Source organism: Trachemys scripta, chromosome 15 (assembly GCF_013100865.1).
Source record: "Trachemys scripta elegans isolate TJP31775 chromosome 15, CAS_Tse_1.0, whole genome shotgun sequence".
NCBI lineage: Eukaryota > Metazoa > Chordata > Testudines > Emydidae > Trachemys > Trachemys scripta.
In genome coordinates, this window is record NC_048312.1 from 11,614,650 (window position 1) to 11,633,453 (window position 18,804).

Consider the following 18,804-nt stretch of genomic DNA (forward strand, 5'->3'; position numbering starts at 1 on the left):
ATCATTATAAAAGTGTGCATTACACATGCATGTGCACAGGTGTGTGTATGTGTACAGACACGTGTGTGTGTGTGTGTGTATATAAACAATGTGGGCATGTATAAACAAGTACCTACAGATACACGTGTATGTATACATATTATGCACATTTTAAAAGTATTGGTGTATACACAGATATTTTAAAGTGTATATATATAATTGTATGTATATAAGCACACTCACAAACACACACATATACATATCCACTTTACTTTTTAAAGTACAGCCTTTCCTTTGTATGTAAGAAGAGAATTCTGACAGGGTATTGGCACACCCACCAGGAACAAAGCTTAAACAGGCACTCTCAGCTGCCCCAGGGCATTACATCAGAATAAAAGATTGAAAGGTGTGCTATAGTTATGATTCACATACCCCAGGCTTAGACCAGGTGCTCTGCAATTATCTGCATTAACCTGCAGTTGGAGTGAGTTCAGAGTGAAGGTTAGCTATTCTCAGCTCAACTGGTTTAAAGGGTGCACTGGGGATTATTTTCCATTATTTATAGAGTTGGTTTCTGTAGAAAAGTGGTAGAGGGTGTAGGCAATATAGTCCAAATTTGGGACTTTTGTAATATTTAATACAGACCATGCAATGATTTTAAAGGGAGGAACCAGAAAGTGACATTTGAAGTTAGGATGACATTTCTTAGCCAGTGACTCGAGGTAGGTGGGAGAGAGAGATGGCTTTGAAAAGCAGAATGTTTAGAGGGATAACACTGGTTCAGTTTTATAGAACATGGGAGGGCTTAAAAAACTGTTCCTGACTTAGCACATGAACAGACCGTGTGATCCCTTTTGAAATCTGCACAGGATCTCTTTACCTGCTGGGTTTAATTTCAGAATCCAATGCGGTCATTAAAGAAAAAAAATTGCGCTTTCTTCCGGGGGACAGCACAGTATCAATTTTTCATCCTCCTCTACCTCCTCACAAAAGAGGAATACACGGGAGAATCCTCCCCAAAGCTCCCCTAAAATTTCTAATCTTCAGTGGCTTTGTTGCCTGATATATAAAACATGCAACACTTTTTTTTATGCCCCTGATCGTGAGACTGGCAAAACTGAAACATTTTCTGTTGTGAAATTGCAATCAATCAATCAATCAATCAAAAAAAAAGACTCTACCAATATCCTCCTGAAGGTCTTAATTTTTAAAGTCAAATTCCATCTATATAGATACTTCATATAATACCCTAACTCTGTAGTACCTAAGCCTTTAACGTACACCAGGTGAGGTAAGGAAACTGAATGTTGGGGAAACTGAAGCTCAGAGAGACTACGGGCTTGTCTACACAGAGACTTTTGGTTGTAAAAGTATAACTCTCTAATGTGGACACTCTTATTTCAGAATAAGGGTGTTTTCTTCAGTTTAGCTTAAACTGCTGACATAAGCTAAACCAGAAAAAAGCAGTTTATCTGTATAATTACAGTGCTTTAAATTCACACCCTATCTCATACCAGTATAACTTCCCCCTCTGGACAAGTCTTAAGTGCCTTGTCCTACATCATACAGGGAAGTCTGTGGTAGAGACAGGAACTCAACCCACATCTTCTGAGACTCACGCCAATGCTGTAACCACAAGATCAAACTTCCTCTCTTTTGCCACTTTAAATTACACGTAAGGACACATTAAGCAGCTCTTTGTATTTAAACTTGAGATAATAAATAAATAGCATTATTCCTAAGCATAAATACTCACTTTTCTTGCTGTCTTCACAGAACCTTTCCAGGTATATTTATAGCACACCCTTAAAATTTAAATGCCTCCATGTCTGAGCAGCAAGGGTTAACCCGAAGCCCTGTATACAGAAGGGAACAGGGCCTGGAAGAGAAATGTACAAAGCGGGGGCTCACAATTACATAGTGACAGAAGTCCCACTGACTTCCATGGGAACTGGAGTTTTTCTTAAGAAACTGGTTAGTGCTTTTAAGTGAACAAAATGATTTTATTTGCAGTTGTTAAAATGATTATAGTAATTACCAGTAGAATGGATTAGTTCAAAATTGACAGATTAAGGGAGAGTATTTATATTACTTTCCATCTTTCATCCAAGTATCACAAAGTGCTTTACATTCCTTAATGATTCAAGCCTTACGACACATGTGGAAGGGAGAGGATTATCAATCCCATTTTACATCTAGGGAAACTGAGGCACAGAGTGTGACTTGACCAAAGTGGCAGAAACGAGCGGGGAAACCAGACAGCCTCGGTCCCAGTCCTTTAATTTAATTACTAGCCCAGGCTTCCTCTCTATGAAATTGTGGTAAACACAGCACTCTAAATGTGACAACATTCTCAAATTAGTATTCAAACCTACCTGGTGGATGTCTGTTGATGAATAGCTGCTCTCTTAGCTATGGAGCAAATGTACGTGTTTTAATTTTTCATTATATCATGTCATGTTATACTAGGTACCATTAGGGTGAGAGAAAATATATGTACCTATGATCTAGTATAGTCCTTCATATCATATGGTACGGGGAGGGCACAATGCACATGCTCAGGAAGATCTGATAAGAACTAACAAAGTCTGCATTCATCTTTCTTTTTAAATAATTACTTATTAAAATTCTCTGCAGACCGATGAACTTTCTTTCTTTGTTTCTTTGCTATTCTTGCTCCTGCGTTGAGATAGGAATTGTATTTTTATAAAAAGATTGAAATTAAGAAGTGCACCAGTCATGGAATCTGGAGCTGAAGTTTCAATGCGCACAAGAGAATTTGGATGCAGGGTTCTGGCTCAGGTCCGTCCTAGGGACAGACTGAAACATGGAGGTCAAATGCTTTCAGATCTAGGCTTCTGATTTGGTCCCTTCTCTAACAGAAAAGTTTTTACTAGTTTTGTCCTAATTTCTTTATGTCTCTGAATCCTGTGTTGCAGTGATATTTCATGACTTCTTATAGTTTAGCTGCCCTTAGGGCAGGGGTAGTCAATAGGTGGGCTGCAGGCCCAGTCGGCTCGCCAGATGTTTTTGAACAACTCTGAAATCTTTTTATTTACTTATGGTCATCATCATTATTTTTTGTTTTCTCTGGTGTCTAGACCCTGACTATACTTTGACCAAGAAATGTGAACTTTGATCAAAAATAATTGACTACCCCTGCCTTATGGAATCGCAACACATATTCCTATGCTACCTAACTTATGCTACTCTTTATTTCTCACAGCACATCTGTAATTCACTGGGCATGATTGTCCTCTTACACTGGGGTAACTCCAGGATATTCCATGGAGTTATTCTGACTTACACTGGTGTACGTGAGAGAGGAATCAGTGCATGTGTCATGGCGTCTATCATTCCTGGTGATACTCCTGTCCATAAATGGAAGCTATAGAGGGAGCAATATCATGTGACTCCAAAGCTGAAAAACTAAAGGGAAAATAGGGTTGGAAAGAGAATCCACATAAAACAAGAAAAAGCATCATAGGAGCAAAGTGGAAAAAAAACATGCCCACCCTAGATCACAGAGTAGCTGCCCCTTTGAAGAGGAATTGTCATGCTGAGACAAGAGGCTTGCTCCCATATGAAGTCCATGACAAAACTCCTATTGCTTTTAATAGCAGTAGGACTGGGCCCTAGGTGCTGTGGTGGTAATTCTCTATCTGAAAAAAGAAAAGCTCATGTCATCTGATAGTGCACCAATATATGTACTGTGGTCCGATCCACTCTGGGAATTTCAGCGATCTGTGGCCAGCCAATAGCATAGCTGCATTGTTGCACTCTCCTAAGGTAATGGACACCAGTGCAAACCCCTAGATGAGATAGGCAGAGCAGTGATTGCACTGGTCCCACTTATCCCTGCTTGAAACCAAACTGAAGTAACAACAGGACTGAATTTGGTCCTCATGTTGAAGGATAGTGGGTGAATTTGCAAGGAAGGAGTAAACAGTAGCAAATCCAGAGGCCAGCTTGGCATATATGCTTGCATCATCTATGCAGAGTGTACTTATTGCAGTATGGCTGCTCCAGTAGGTGGAAGCACAGAGTGACTGTCTCATGCAGTCCCAATGAACCAAATGCCATTGAATATATTCATGTGCCATGATTACTCACGTCTGGTTAATTCAGAGAGTAAACCTGACTATCATAATATCACCTTTATTCCATGTATCTTAAAAGCTACACAAACCTACATTTAATTTAGATCCCACAACACTGGTATGCGGTAGATTTTATGCCCGTTTTACAGATGGGTAATTTTAAGGCACAGAGACATTTTAATGGCTTGCTTGAGATAGCAGAGTGAGTTGGGAGCAGAGCTGGGAATAGAATCCAGCGATCCAGGAGACCTAATTGTTAGTGTCCTGCTCTAAGCATTAGACCACATTGTCTACTTCATCTAACAGCACTCCTGCCCCTGCCAATAAGGGTTTAACAACAGTACTATTCAGATCAAGCAAGCATACCATTTTGCACCCAATCATTTCAGTCACTCAAAGGTAATTGCTGCAAAAGCTAGATCTATGGTCCTTTTCTTATTGCTGTTGTTTATATATTGCTATATGTGTGCTAGGCACTTTTCAGGCAAAAGGGGAAGACATGGTCCCAGCTCTGCAGAGCTTACATTCCAAAGAAGAAATATATTTCTTTAGATCTAAAGCAGGGGACTGAATGGTACAATGCTACTACTATAATTACTGGGCCAGATCCTCATATGATGTAAATTAGCACAGCTCCATTGAGGTGAACAGAGCTATGCTGATTTACAACACATGAGTATCTGGTCCCATTCACGTTGCCTCCTTATCTCTCTTGGAGAGAATGTAGAGACTTCATAAGGCCAGAAGAATTGTGGGTTTTGAGGAAGGCCCTCAAGGAGGAGAGAGTGCAGGCACAGAAGACTGGGTTAGGAAGGGGATGTTCCAGGGATGGAGGATGCGATGGGTTGATTAATCATTGTTATTGCCCATACTCTCTTGATTATGCAGTCTAAATACATGGCCATTGTGATACTGTGTCTTAACATATCAAGCCAGACACATTTAGCAAGACTCATTCTACTCTATATTCTCACACCACGCTCATCTCCATTGCATCTGCACACCTTCCAGTAGGGCACTGCACAACGTGACAAACATAACATATAATGCTGCTGCATCAAGTGTAATTAAATAAGTTATGAGATGGCTTTTGAAGGGGCATTTCTCTTTGCAGCCTTGTGCTTAACAACAACTGCCCATCGCTGGCGTAATATCAAAACTCAGACACTAAATTAATGTATGGTTACCTCCCAAGGTGTTCTCCCAGTTTTCGCATCACCAACCTTGGATCCATTGTTGTAAGAACGGAGCAAGGTGGCCGATTCTCACACACAGGCCCTGCCCTACGTGCTGTCTGGACCTGCTTATGCAGCATTTACCTGAGCTATATTGGTAAACCTCTTCTGAGGGTACGTCCAGACTACCCGCCAGATCGGTGGGTAGCGATCGATCTATCAGGGATCGATATATCGCGTCTTGTCTAGACACGATATATCGATCCCCGAACGTGCTCCCGTCGACTCCAGAACTCCACCAGGGCGAGCGGCAGTAGCGGAGTCAATGGGGGAGCCGCGGCCGTCAATCCCGTGCCGTGAGGACAGGAGGTAAGTCGAAATAAGATATGTCGACTTCAACTATCCTATTCCCGTAGCTGAAGTTGCGTATCTTACATCGACCACCCTCCCCAGTGTAGACCAGGCCTTAGAGAGAAAAAGTGAATGTTATCTAGTGGTCAAAGCAGGGATGGGAGTAGGATTCCTGGATTCTGTTCCTGGCTCTGCCACAGATTCACTCTGTGACATGGGGCTAGTAAATTGTGTCACAGTTTATCCTCTTTTATCCTTACTGTAATGGAAGTGCATTTATCTACAGTACCTCACAGGAGTGTGATGAGCCTTAATTAATAAATGTTTGCAAAGCACTGAGTGACAAGTGTAAATTATCCTGATCCATCACCATCATTCCCTTTTAAAAGGCTCATAAAAAGTGTACTGAATCTTATGAGAGAGGCAAAGCGGCAGCTCATAACCAGAACCTTATTTTCTTATATTAAGAAGGTTAATAAAGAAGCAAGAAGGTATTTTGATGTTAGTGGCCTATACAGCAGGAAAGAAAGAAGGTGTATTTGCCTAGTGAAGGTTACTAAAGTGTTGTTTTTTAAGGGATTTTTTTCATTGTGCCAGAGTTAAAACTTTCTGAAGAGGCCATGTGAGAGAAAAACAAAAACAAAAAAACAGGCTGGTATTGGTGAAATAAACCTCCCTTGCCAGTCTTCTAGAAGCACATAGATACCCTTTATTCAAAACTTTTGAAAAGGGTGCTTCTGCTGCCACCTCTGCCTATGCTGTGAAGTACTATACAATATAACATGTCTAATACTTTAAAAAAATCTGTTGGGGGGATGCGAAATCCAGATTCGGTACCTCAGGGGTCTTCCATCTTCCTTTCCGTAGTGAACATACAGCAATCCTTGCACCCGCAACAGCAAGGTAAAGGAATTGGCCTAAAAGTCTCTGGCTGGCATTGAGGGCTGTCAGAGGCATGGCCAGGGCAAAAGAGGCATATCAGAATGCAACGGTACCTCAAGTGTCATAACTTAGAGCACTCCAGTAGCTGCTCTAAGTTGTCCCAGGTGCTTAACTGGTCCCAGAGTGGCCCCAGGCTCTGGAATGTGAAAAGATGGTGTGTAAGGCTCCTTACATCCCCTTTCTTCCCACCTGGGCCCTGTGCTGAGGATTTCAGCCTTGAAATCTGAATATACAGATGAAAACTGGACCCAGGTTTTTGGGGGTTTTTTTGTTTTTTTTTTGGAAGGGTGGCGTGATAAAAGACTGTGACACTAATTTTAAAATTATGCACATCAAAAATGTCCTAGTTCACAGTATATAGGCAGAGATAAAGGCTGTGAGACAGTAGTATATATCAGGTATGTTCAAAAGACATTGGGGACCACGTGGGAAGTTCTTGGCTTGACAAAAAAGAATAAGAGGAAACTTTGGAAAAACATCTTATGCACATTCATAAAATTACTACAGAAAGTTACTCTCTCTCTATATATATACACTAGGTATTATGTGAAAATTAAAAAGAATTGATGATTAAATAGTAAAATGGTTCCCCATTAAACTTTATGAGGAAAATATATACTGAGACATTGGAAAGATGTAGAAGGAACATCTGAGATGGAGTGGACCATAGAAATAGTAGCAGAATAATATATATTTTTTGAAAAGGCATGGCTGAGAAGAGTAGAGCAGTCAGTAAGTTGCAGGAAGGCTTCTGCTAATGTAGTACACCATGAATAAAACTTGAACAATTTATGAAATACAATAGAATCTCCTAATTGAGGGTTACATTTTCAAAGCACCTAAGGGACTTAAAATCCTAAGTCTAATTGACTTTCAGTGGTACTTGGGCCACTAGCTGGGGAGGGCTCTAGAGCCAGGTCTACACTACGGGGATAAGTCGACCTAAGTTACGCAACTGCAGCTACGTGAATAACATAGCTGGAGTCGATGTACCTTACGTCGACTTATTGCAGTGTCTACACCGGGCTGGGTCGGCAGGAGAAACTCTCCTGTCAATTTACCTTATGCTTCTCGTTCCAATGGAGTACCAGAGTCGATGGGAGAGGGATCGGAGGTCGATTTAGTGGCTCTTCACTAGACCTGCTAAATCGACCCCCGGTGGATCGATCACCGCACGTCGATCCCCCGGTAAGTGGAGACAAGCCCTGAGTTACTATAGAGAATTCTTTCACAGGTGTTGGGTTGTTAGATCTTGTTGAAATATGCAGGGTCCTACTAACCACTGTATTTGGAGATGGGAAGGAATTTCCCCCCAGGTCACACTCACAGAGACTGTGAGTGGGGGAGGGGTTCGCCTTCCTCTGCAGCATGGGGCATGGGGCACTTGCAACTTTAAACTAGTGTAATAGTGGATTCTCTGTAACTTGAAGTCTTTAAATCATGATATGAGGACTTCAGTAATTCACTCAGAGGTTATGGGTCTATTACAGAAGTAGGTGGGTGAGATTCTGTGGCCTGCAATGTGCAGGAGATCAGACTAGATGATCATGATGGTCCCTTTTGGCTTTTAAGTCTACGAGTCTATGAAATAACTCTCTCTTACCGGGCAATACTAACTCTAAGGCAGTGGAATGTTTAGAAGACCCTGTACCATGGACTGGGAACACAACCTGCTTACAGCTGCTCCAGCAGCTCCTAGCCAGTTGTTGAGGCCCCCTGAAATACACAGAAGTCCAGATATTCATCTGAAAACCCTGCTACAGGGTGCTCCTGGATCATTCCCACTACCATAACCAGAGTGACATAAGGGGGCTTTAGTGGAATGGAAAATGGACTCCCAAGGCTCCTGACTCTCAGTCCTGTCCTTCAGCAACATCATCATCTCTCCCCTTCTTGGAAAACTGTGAGAAAGTCTGTCTGTGCAGTATTTCTGGCCTGAGAATAAGAAATCCTGGAAACCTCACAAGAAAGTCTCTTCTCAGGACATTTCCTTCTGAATTTTCATACATGCAGGGCTTGGATAAGCTTCGGGTGAACATCTGGACTTCTGTGTACTTATTCACCATGGGCAAAAACCTCTCAGCTTTTGGAGATTCACCCACCAGTAATACCTAGGAGTAGTGGGAATAGCCATCGCTGTCCTCTAGTAAGTATGATAGTATGGTGTAGCAGCAGTAGCAATAATTGTATCTAGTATCATAAATTTATTTCTAAAGGTCCCTCCCTCCTTCCCTACACCAAAGATGCCAAGTTGCTCAAGGCACTGGCTAGGCAATTAAAAGTCAGTCATAATACTAGAGAGAAAGCCAAGGAGAGTGATGCTCAGGAGAGCAAAACACAAGGTCAGCAGGGAGACTATGATGCTGCAAAATTCTAGTGACAGAGAGGGACGGATTCCTCAAGACCATTATCTGGATATGAAGACTTCCAACAAATCTAGGGGACCTAGAAGAGCCAATATTTGACTTTTTCATGCTGTTGCAATCTCAGGTTAATGACATCCATTTTGCACAGATATGGATACGCATTTTGGCCTGCTAAAACCCACTACCCCAGGTGTTCATAACCTAGGCCCTAAGCTTGAGACATACTGCAACTCTCATTGGTTTCAGTGGTGGTTGTAGATGCTCCGCAACTCCCGGGATCCAGCCTTGAGGCTTTAAGTAAAATTTCTTTGACAGCTCACAGAACAGTAGATGTTTCTTACAAATATTCTAACCACCCTTTTCTGCCATCTCCATCTTCACAAACGCAGAAGGGGCAGTGAAGACTCCTTGCTGTAATACAGTAGATTTTCTCAATCTCAGATAATAAAATGGTAGTTAATCCTTTCCTCTCCCTTTGCACTGCTCAGGTAACCCACAGGGAATGGAGACCACCCACAGACCCCGTCTGAGGATGACCCCCCAGGGAGGTGTAGCTTGCTGCTATACCTTCCTCCCTCCAATCCCTGGTACAGGCAAAAAGAGAAGGCAGAATGTGGGGCACTGCAGTGATCCCCAGCCAGTAGATTGTCCCTTGGGATATTTCTGACAGTTCACACAGGCTCAAATAGTTGAGATAGATATAGAGGGTGTGTGTGTGTGTGTATGTGTGCATGCATGTGTGTGTGTATGTGTTAGGGTGATCAGACAGCAAGTGTGAAAAATCAGGACAGGAGGTGGGGGGTAATAGGCTTCTATATAAGAAAAAGCCTCAAATATTGGGACTGTCCCTATAAAATCGGGACATCTGGTCACCCTACTATGTGTGCGTGTGCAAAAGCTCACTGTGGGGCCATGGGAGGTAGAGCATGAGTTAGAGAAGCCCTGAAGGCAGAGAATCAGGCAGTTGTAAACAGGTGCAGCAGAGAATCTAGCTCCATATGTGTAAAAGTGATAGGTGGGGATGGAGGGTGAGGGTTTGTGGAGGAGGGTAAAGGAGGGGGAAATGATTAGACAGTAAATAATTAACCCTAACTACCCAATGCAGTTCTTACTCATCCTTTTTCCTTCACTATCCTACATCCGACTATGTCTTTAAGTCACTATATAAAAAGTGCACACAAGAAGAAATGCAAATCAAATATCACTGCACTCGGGTTACAGCGATTTTATTTTTAATATGGTTCATGACAACCTAAATGGGACAGACTTTTGCTGCATGAAGAGTTTTGACATTTTATTTCATTACTGTTTTTTTCTATGAATGAACTTTAAACACAGATGAATATTGAAGAACCAAGCTTGTGTGTGTTTTACTGGGCCTGTCTCTGCTAGGTATAGATTCTGTTTGTGCTCTGGATAGGCATGTACTAATGTGGCCTATATTTTTAAACTGATAATATCCTTGTAATTTGAAAGTATTTATATATAAAGATGGCATGTCCTTTTTCTATTTTGTTTTTTGTTTTGTTCTTTGGGGGGGGATACTGTATCTTTAAATTAGGAGTAGCTGAATAATGAATCTTGAGCAGTGAAAAGGCTAATGTGCTGTGGAAGAGAAGGAGTTTAATCTAATTTAGTTGGAGGGTGTCTGTCTGTGGTGTTGTTTTCTGGACTGTGGGAATAGAGGAGAGAAGCTGCCCCGTGAATGGTTCCTCCTGAGCCAGAATCAGTGGGGAGTCCCTTAGATGCCACTGATCCGAAGCCAGGCCATGAAAAGGGGATTAAAGAAATGTTCTGATTTGCAATTCACACTAATGCACCCCGTCGAACCTTTGGTAATATTTCAAACCACATTTCAAGGGAAGTGCCCTTAAAATAGCTGGCTAAATTGTATTAGAGCAACGCTATACAAACCCCTCATCCATTTATGATGTGGGTTTTATTTTTCGTGTTTTAATCTTTTAACTAGTGTTGTTGTTGGTGTTTGAGTGTAATTAAAACTTAGTGTATAGATATTCAACATTTTCATGGTCTGCAGGCAGTCCTGCCAATAAGATATATTTTGTTTATTTAAATATCGTTTTAAAATAGCTAGAGAAAGTTTGGAATTAGGAAAAAAGAATAAATCAGTTTGGTTTGAAAAATAAACATGTGCCGCATGCATTTTATAATAATATAATTCACTACTGGCATGATTAATATCTTGTGTGGAAACTAAACAGGAAAGCTAGACTTTTAGTAATTATTATCAGCATTTATTTTCCATATGTGCTGTTTTTCTTTTAAAGCTACTATTTCCTTTAAGGATATCTTTTATTTTTGTATTTTTTACAGTTAGCTTCCAGAATTAAAGTGAGGGCAAATAACAGGCCTTCACTATGTATCAGATATAGAATTTTTTAAAGTACCTTTCTTAATATGAACATGAATGGGGGAAGGGTTATTGGCCAGGACTAATATTCAAACTGATCTTTATTTAAAAAATAAACGTCTCTCCTTAATGCACAATTGACTAGAAATGCTTCATTAAATATGACTTATAGTGGTAGCCGCACAATTTTTAAACTTTAGATTCCCCAAAAGCAATGCACTTTGTTTTGACACACTGTTGTTTTTCTAAAAATTTGTAACGCATTAATTAATTTGTAACTCTCCAAGCCTATCATTTAATTTTTCTTTACTGTTGAAGAGTCAGAGCATTTTATCTCAGAGGGATTATTTGGGTTTTCTTTAATCCCATTTCAGAAAACCTTGCCTAGCACTCTAATTTCCATTGACTTTAATATGTATAGAATAGATGCAACTTTGATTTTTAACATTATCCACATTGAAGTATTTTATTAGACTTTCACTACAATAAATTACACAGCATTAAACTTTGCCATGCCATTTTTTTACCCTGTTTATGCTGTATTACACCTACAAAATATTTAGTTATGGTTTAAATTATGACATGCTTCATTAAATATTCAGTTTTAAATTTTTTTGTGCTTGGAATGGAATAGTAGCTGGACTTTGAAGTACATATGATTCTTCTGCATATTTTGGGGTCTGTGTGGATGACGATGGGCAAAACCACATCTTTCCTGTGAGTTGGCACATTATTTTAAATCATGTTTAATTATAAAGTTTCATTAAAAACCTTTTGCTTAAAATTTTAGAGGCCTAATAAGATTTCCATTAATTTAAACATATCACTATTCCCACAACGGCCCAAATGCTTTCTTTTTCCTCTTTCATCCATGGTTAAATATGTAAATAAAATGTCTAAAGTCATTCTTCAAAGAAGACAAAAGAAAAAAGAGCTGAGGGAAAAGACAGCCATAAAATTCCTCCCAATTCTCCATAACATTTGCCAGAGGGGGGCCAACTCCTAGCCAGGGCCTAACAGCAGGGGTGCCTGGCTGCTCCATAGAATCACACATCTCAAATCCCACACACAGGAGAAAAAAAATAAAAAATAAAATATCTTTTCAGCTGGAGCCATCAAAAGGCTCTTTTCATTTATTAGTTACAGAGTTATCTTCCAGTTGCTGATTTCTCAGAGCCCTCATTTTTCTATAATAATGTTCTGTTTCTTAGTTTCTCCGACTCAGGGTGGTTGAATGGGGGCCATTTCTGGATAGCTTTCTTTTTTAAAAAAAATATAAAAACAGAAGTAAATGATCTGAAGAGGGTTGTATTGGCTAACATAATAGCTTGAAAAAACAAGCTGATTTAAAGTAGTGCATAAAACATCAATTAAGAGAATAACTCCTACAAAGAAGGGCTTTTTTTCTTTTTTACATTTCACATTTATATTTTCTTTTAGCCTCCAAGAAAATAAGAAAAGAAGTGGCTGTTATCAAGAGCTGTATGAAATAAGGAAACAAACTTTTGTTTTAATTTCTTTTTTCTGTATTATTTCAATATGGATTTTGATGTACAATGAAGTACTTTGTAAAAAAAAAATTCACAGCAAAAAACCATAGTCAAGCTCAACAAAACAAACTGTATCAGAAATGTTCATCTCAAGTGTCATTTCAATTTCACTTTAGAAAAGGTAGCTTGTCCCTTATGAATACTTTCCCCCTTCACTTCCTCACCACCCCCAACCGAGCTCTCTAGAAGAGGATCTAGGGTGCATACAAATACTAAGAAAACAGCTTAGATTAATGAAGAATGGAAATGCTCCACCACACACACACACTCTCTCTCTCTCTCTCTCTCTCAGAGAAAGAGCAATGTAACTAAATAAATAAGGCCTTTTTGTTTGTTTGCTGGTAACACTGCCTGCCTTCATAACAGTTCCCAAATGAATCTAGAAGTGACCAAGGGAAGGATCAACGTGATAAGATACAATAGTTTATCAGTCTGATCTCTTTCAGAGAGAGATTCCTAGATCTACTGGAAAGCCATTAAAGGAAAGTATCCACTGATTTAAAACTTTTTTTTTAATTAAGGACCTTTTATTTCTAGGCAAACATTTGTCAGGTTTCAGACAGGGGTTTCAGAAGCTAACACTAGCCCTGGTTTGTTGCCCTTTCTTGGATCCATTACACCCTTATCACAATCGAGGAAGCCAACAGTTTCCTTTCTAGAGGCTGGTGGGGTATTAACTCTGACCCTGCGGGTTTGTTAGTTTCCAGGAGAATCCATGTTCATTTCGATAAGAAGCAGGCCCTAATGGAGAGAAACACTGGGTATATGTGGGTGTGAATGAAGAGATTTTTCTTTCTTCATTAATATGTTTGTCTAAAATTGAACTCAAAACAAAAAGTGAAGCTCACCTTTTAGGATTTGATCATAATGGTCCCTTCTGGCCTTACACAAAATCTATGAATTATACCGTCTTATTCCATCTGTGTCTAGATCAGTTAGTGCGGGGGAGGGAGGCACATATGAGGAGTATTATATGTATAAACAACTAAGCATTTTATTTTTGGTGACTGTTGTTTTTTTACTTCTCATTTCATTGACATTATAATTTCGAGAGGATAGTCTATAAGAGCCCAATCCTGCAGTTCTTACCCAAGGAAATCCATTCAAATCAATGGGAGTTTGGCTGGAATAAGCTTTTCAACTACCATTAGTAGAAAATAATCAAAATGAGCCTAGCAGTTTTACTTTGAAAATAAAAGCAAACCAGTAACTAAAAAAGCCAACACATTTTAAAATGATCTGTTCTGCCACCCTTTTTTCTCCAAAATCTCACAGAGTCTTGTCTGTATGGATTAAAATCACTTTCCCAAAGGTCTCTCTCTAGTCCTCTCTGATTTTCCTATTTGGGGGAATCTGCTAGTTTCACTTGATGTGCATTCAGATACGGTGAGTTTAAAACAAAGAGAGAGAGAATTATCCTCCTGACTCCGGTCTTCACTTTTAGAAATTCGACACAATCAAAGCAGAAATTTTGTAAGCAGATGAGATTCTACTGCAATGCAACCGGTTTTTATGACCCTGTCAGCCAAGAGTTTATGGCACTTGCCATAAAATGCATCCTCCCTCCCCACATCCTCCCTTCTAAAGCATTCCCCCACCGCTCCTACCCCCTCCCAATAAGGAAAGTCAAGGAGGCACCATTTCCAACCCCCTGTCTAGGAGACTAGGAGTCTGAAGCATCCTTAAAACTCGGCTTCCCTGGGCTCCCTTCCTACCTGAATGAGGACGTCGGGGTTAGGTGGTAGGGGTCTAAAGAGAGAGAAAAGATCTTGTTAAACTTTCAAGATCGGGGGGGGGGGGGGAGACAGAGAGTGAGAAACAAATGAGGCTTTTTTTTTAATCTGTGGTGATCAAGGGAAACCTGTAGGGGTCCTTAAGGAGGTTTCAAGGCGTTCCGAGTGATTGGAAAGTAATCACCGTGTCAGCTTCACCTTTCTCATGCAAAGTGGGTGTCGTATGCAAGGCGGATCCTGCACAGGGATTTTTTTTTTTTTAAATCCTGGGACACAACCACCCCCTAAAAAACAGCTGCAACAGCCCCAGGACTGGCTGCTACTGCGGGGAGAGAGGAGAGACAAGAACCAGTCCTGCCTTGCAAAGCGCTAAAGAACCAAACCGTTGCAAAAACAGAAGGGGGAGGGTGTCAGACCCTCTCCGATGGCTTAGATATTTTCTCCTCCTTTATCTTTGCAGTTGGATAAGCCACCCCCACCGGGGAGGAAAGTGTGGGAAACGGTGACCCGTCCTAGGGAGCAGGAATATCCCCTAGAGAGACCGACCCAAGGCCGCCTGGGACATGTGGAAGTGGAAGCAGTGATCACTTGGATTTAACAGCAAGCCACGTTCTGCCTGTGCCCGGAGAAAGGGGGCGCGGGGAGGGGGCAAAGGAAGCTCTCAGAAGTGGAAGCCTTGGGGGAAAAGAAAGTTTCTGGGCTCCCCGCAGTAAGTTGTGTGCGTCTATGGATGGGGGTGGCACCAGCACGGCTGGTTGTTTGCAAACTGCCCCGCCACCCCCGCTTCTCACCTCCCCGGAGTCCCCTCTCTCCCGGCGCCACCGGGGCTGGGACATGACTAGCCCGGACTTTTGCTGAGAGCTGCTCGGGAGCAGGCGACACGCTCGCCGCAGCTGGCTCATGGCTGGGGGCTCTGCTGACCTTGCTAACGCCGCCGGGGTCTATCCCACGCTGTGAACGTCCCTTGCGAAAGTTGGGGGACGATGCTCTCCGGCGAGGGAGCCGTGGGGCGGCGGAACTGACCCCCCCTCTCCGCAACCCCAACCTGGTTCGTCTGCGGAAAGGACCCGGGCTCCAACTGCACGCGTGGCTGGGCGTTGTGTTGTGGCTGCAAACATGGGGCCCGCGAGGAGGAACTTCATGCAAACTCTCTGGCTGTTCTTGCGTCTGGTTTGCTTTTGCACTGGGATAAGCTCCATAGACATTGACCGCCCGGGCGATGGGAGATGCCAGCCCATAGAAATCCCCATGTGCAAGGATATAGGCTACAACATGACTAGGATGCCTAACCTGATGGGACATGAGAACCAAAGGGAAGCTGCCATTCAGCTACATGAGTTTGCCCCTTTGGTGGAGTATGGCTGTCACAGCCACTTGAAATTCTTCCTCTGCTCGCTCTATGCCCCTATGTGCACAGAGCAGGTCTCCACGCCAATCCCAGCCTGTAGGGTTATGTGTGAGCAGGCCAGGCTGAAATGCTCTCCCATCATGGAACAATTCAATTTCAAGTGGCCAGACTCCTTAGACTGCAGCAAATTGCCCAACAAGAATGACCCCAATTACCTATGCATGGAAGCCCCTAACAACGGATCAGATGAGCCACCCAGAGGCTCCAGCATGTTGCCACCAATGTTCAGGCCACAGCGGCCGAGCAATGGTCATGATTTGCAGCAGCACAAGGACAGCCTCAGTAGAGCCACCTGTGAAAATCCCGGCAAGTTCCACCATGTGGAAAAGAGTGCTTCCTGTGCCCCACTCTGCACACCCGGGGTTGATGTTTACTGGAGCAAGGATGACAAACAGTTTGCTGTCATCTGGATTGCCGTCTGGTCCATCCTGTGCTTCTTTTCCAGTGCTTTCACCGTACTCACTTTTCTGATAGATCCCCAGCGCTTCAAGTACCCTGAGAGGCCCATCATCTTCCTGTCTATGTGCTATTGTGTCTATTCTGTGGGGTACATTATTCGCCTCTTTTCAGGTGCTGAGAGCATAGCCTGTGATAGAGACAGTGGTCAACTTTACGTTATCCAGGAAGGGCTGGAAAGCACTGGATGCACCATTGTGTTCCTGGTCCTATATTATTTTGGTATGGCAAGCTCATTGTGGTGGGTAATTTTGACTTTAACTTGGTTTCTGGCTGCTGGGAAGAAATGGGGGCACGAAGCAATTGAAGCAAACAGCAGCTACTTTCATTTGGCAGCGTGGGCCATTCCAGCTGTGAAGACCATAATGATCTTAGTTATGAGACGGGTAGCTGGAGATGAACTGACAGGATTGTGCTATGTTGGAAGCATGGATGTGAATGCCTTGACTGGGTTTGTACTCATTCCTTTAGCTTGTTATCTAATCATAGGCACTTCTTTTATTCTGTCTGGTTTTGTGGCCCTCTTCCATATCAGGAGGGTGATGAAAACAGGTGGAGAAAACACAGACAAGTTGGAGAAACTTATGGTCAGGATTGGTGTTTTTTCAGTCTTATATACAGTGCCTGCTACATGTGTAATAGCTTGCTACTTTTATGAAAGACTTAACATGGATTACTGGAAAATTGTGGCAATGCAATATAAATGCAAGATGAACAATCAGACTAAACATTTGGACTGCATGATGAATAACTCCATTCCTGCAGTAGAAATTTTCATGGTGAAAATTTTTATGTTGTTGGTTGTGGGCATTACTAGTGGTATGTGGATCTGGACTTCCAAGACTCTTCAATCCTGGCAAAATGTTTGCAGTCAGAGATTAAAGAAGAGAAGTAGGAGAAAACCTGCAAGTGTTATTACAAACAGTGGAATCTACAAAAAAACTCAACATCCACAGAAAACTCACCATGCAAAATATGAATCAGCATTACAGCCACCCACTTGTGTATGAACAGGATGTATAGAAAACTGTATCTCAGTTTGTAGAGACTTATAAATGCTCACGGTAGCAGTCAGAAGTAAAAATTTTAAAAGGTGCTTTTTGTCAGAGAACGGTATAGCAAATCAAGGCAAAAATGTATGACATTGAAATTCAGGACCTGTTGATAAACTGAAGGTAAATGTACTTAGGAAAAGGTTTTCAGTGAAAGGAATATTGTCAATTAAAGCAGCCTCTTCTGTTACTAATTTGTAGTAAGATATTTCATCCAGCCCTCTGATAAAAAAACTGTGTGTAATCTTTATATGTAGTAGAGCTGGAGTTCCTACAGATTTCTAAGTAACAAGATATAATCAAGTTTTACGGAGCTATGATTTTTTTTTTTTAAAGAGCCTGACTGAAAATTGTGTCTTTTTTGGGAAACTTAAACAATTCCATAGAGGCCTAAGTGAAAGCAACCTCTGTGCTAACTTAAGAAAAGAGAAATCCTTTACAACACTTCTTCAGCCTAGTGGGTTTGAAGTATCTAAAAATAGGTTCAATCTATAATGCTCACCAATATTCTTTCACTAAAAGAAAAACTTCCTGCATGAGACACAAACTTTGTGAATAAGAATAATGTGCAATACATTTTTTTCTTACCATGACATGAAAAGAGAAACAAGTATTTTGCTGTACATAAAGACAACAAAAGAAATCTCTTAACAAAAGAACTAAGAGGTCTAGTCCTCAGAAACCCTTTAGTGTTACATTTTGTGGCTTTTTAATGGAAATCAAGCCAATGTTATACACGTTTGGACTGATTTGTGCAAAAAAAAAAAAAAAAGTGTGTGTGGGGTGGGGTCAATTCAAAGAGACCCAAAGGGCTTATTGACTCTTTCTATTGTTAAACAAATTCTCACCATGAATAGATCAAGAAGCACTAGATTTTGCAAAGGCAAGCTTTGTATTGAGTGATGCTCTTTACTTGTGTTGGAAGGGCACAATTATTTGCTGTATATATTTGTAATATACAGTTATTTTTCATGCTCCACTATTTTATAAAAAATAAAATATGTACTTTAGTTTGATAATTTTGTCTGCTCTAAACTTTTCATCATGTGCTTTGTGGTTAATAAACTTTTTTTTCCCAATGATTTATTAAAGACACATTTTGACTATAGCACGGTGTTTAATATATTATACTTGACACATAAGGACTGCAAGTATAATCAGATTGACCCTAAATATCCAAAAGAAGGAATTGCAAGTTGAAAAAATATAAGTGTTTTAAGTTGAATCTTTCCATGAATCTTTGAAACTGAGAGAACTGAATGGGAAGAAGCTTTAAAATAGATATCCAGTGATTTAGTATAATACCATGTTTACTAAGCAT

General features: G+C 41.1%; 1 protein-coding gene across 1 annotated transcript; it reads left to right on the forward strand.

Moving 5' to 3' along the window:
- Window positions 1-14,488: 14,488 nt before the first annotated feature.
- On the forward strand, window positions 14,489-18,255 carry FZD10 (frizzled class receptor 10). Its single transcript, XM_034791564.1, has one exon. It carries the CDS (start codon window positions 15,684-15,686, stop codon window positions 17,439-17,441), a length of 1,758 nt encoding a protein of 585 aa, XP_034647455.1. The 5' UTR covers window positions 14,489-15,683; the 3' UTR covers window positions 17,442-18,255.
- Window positions 18,256-18,804: the final 549 nt, after the last annotated feature.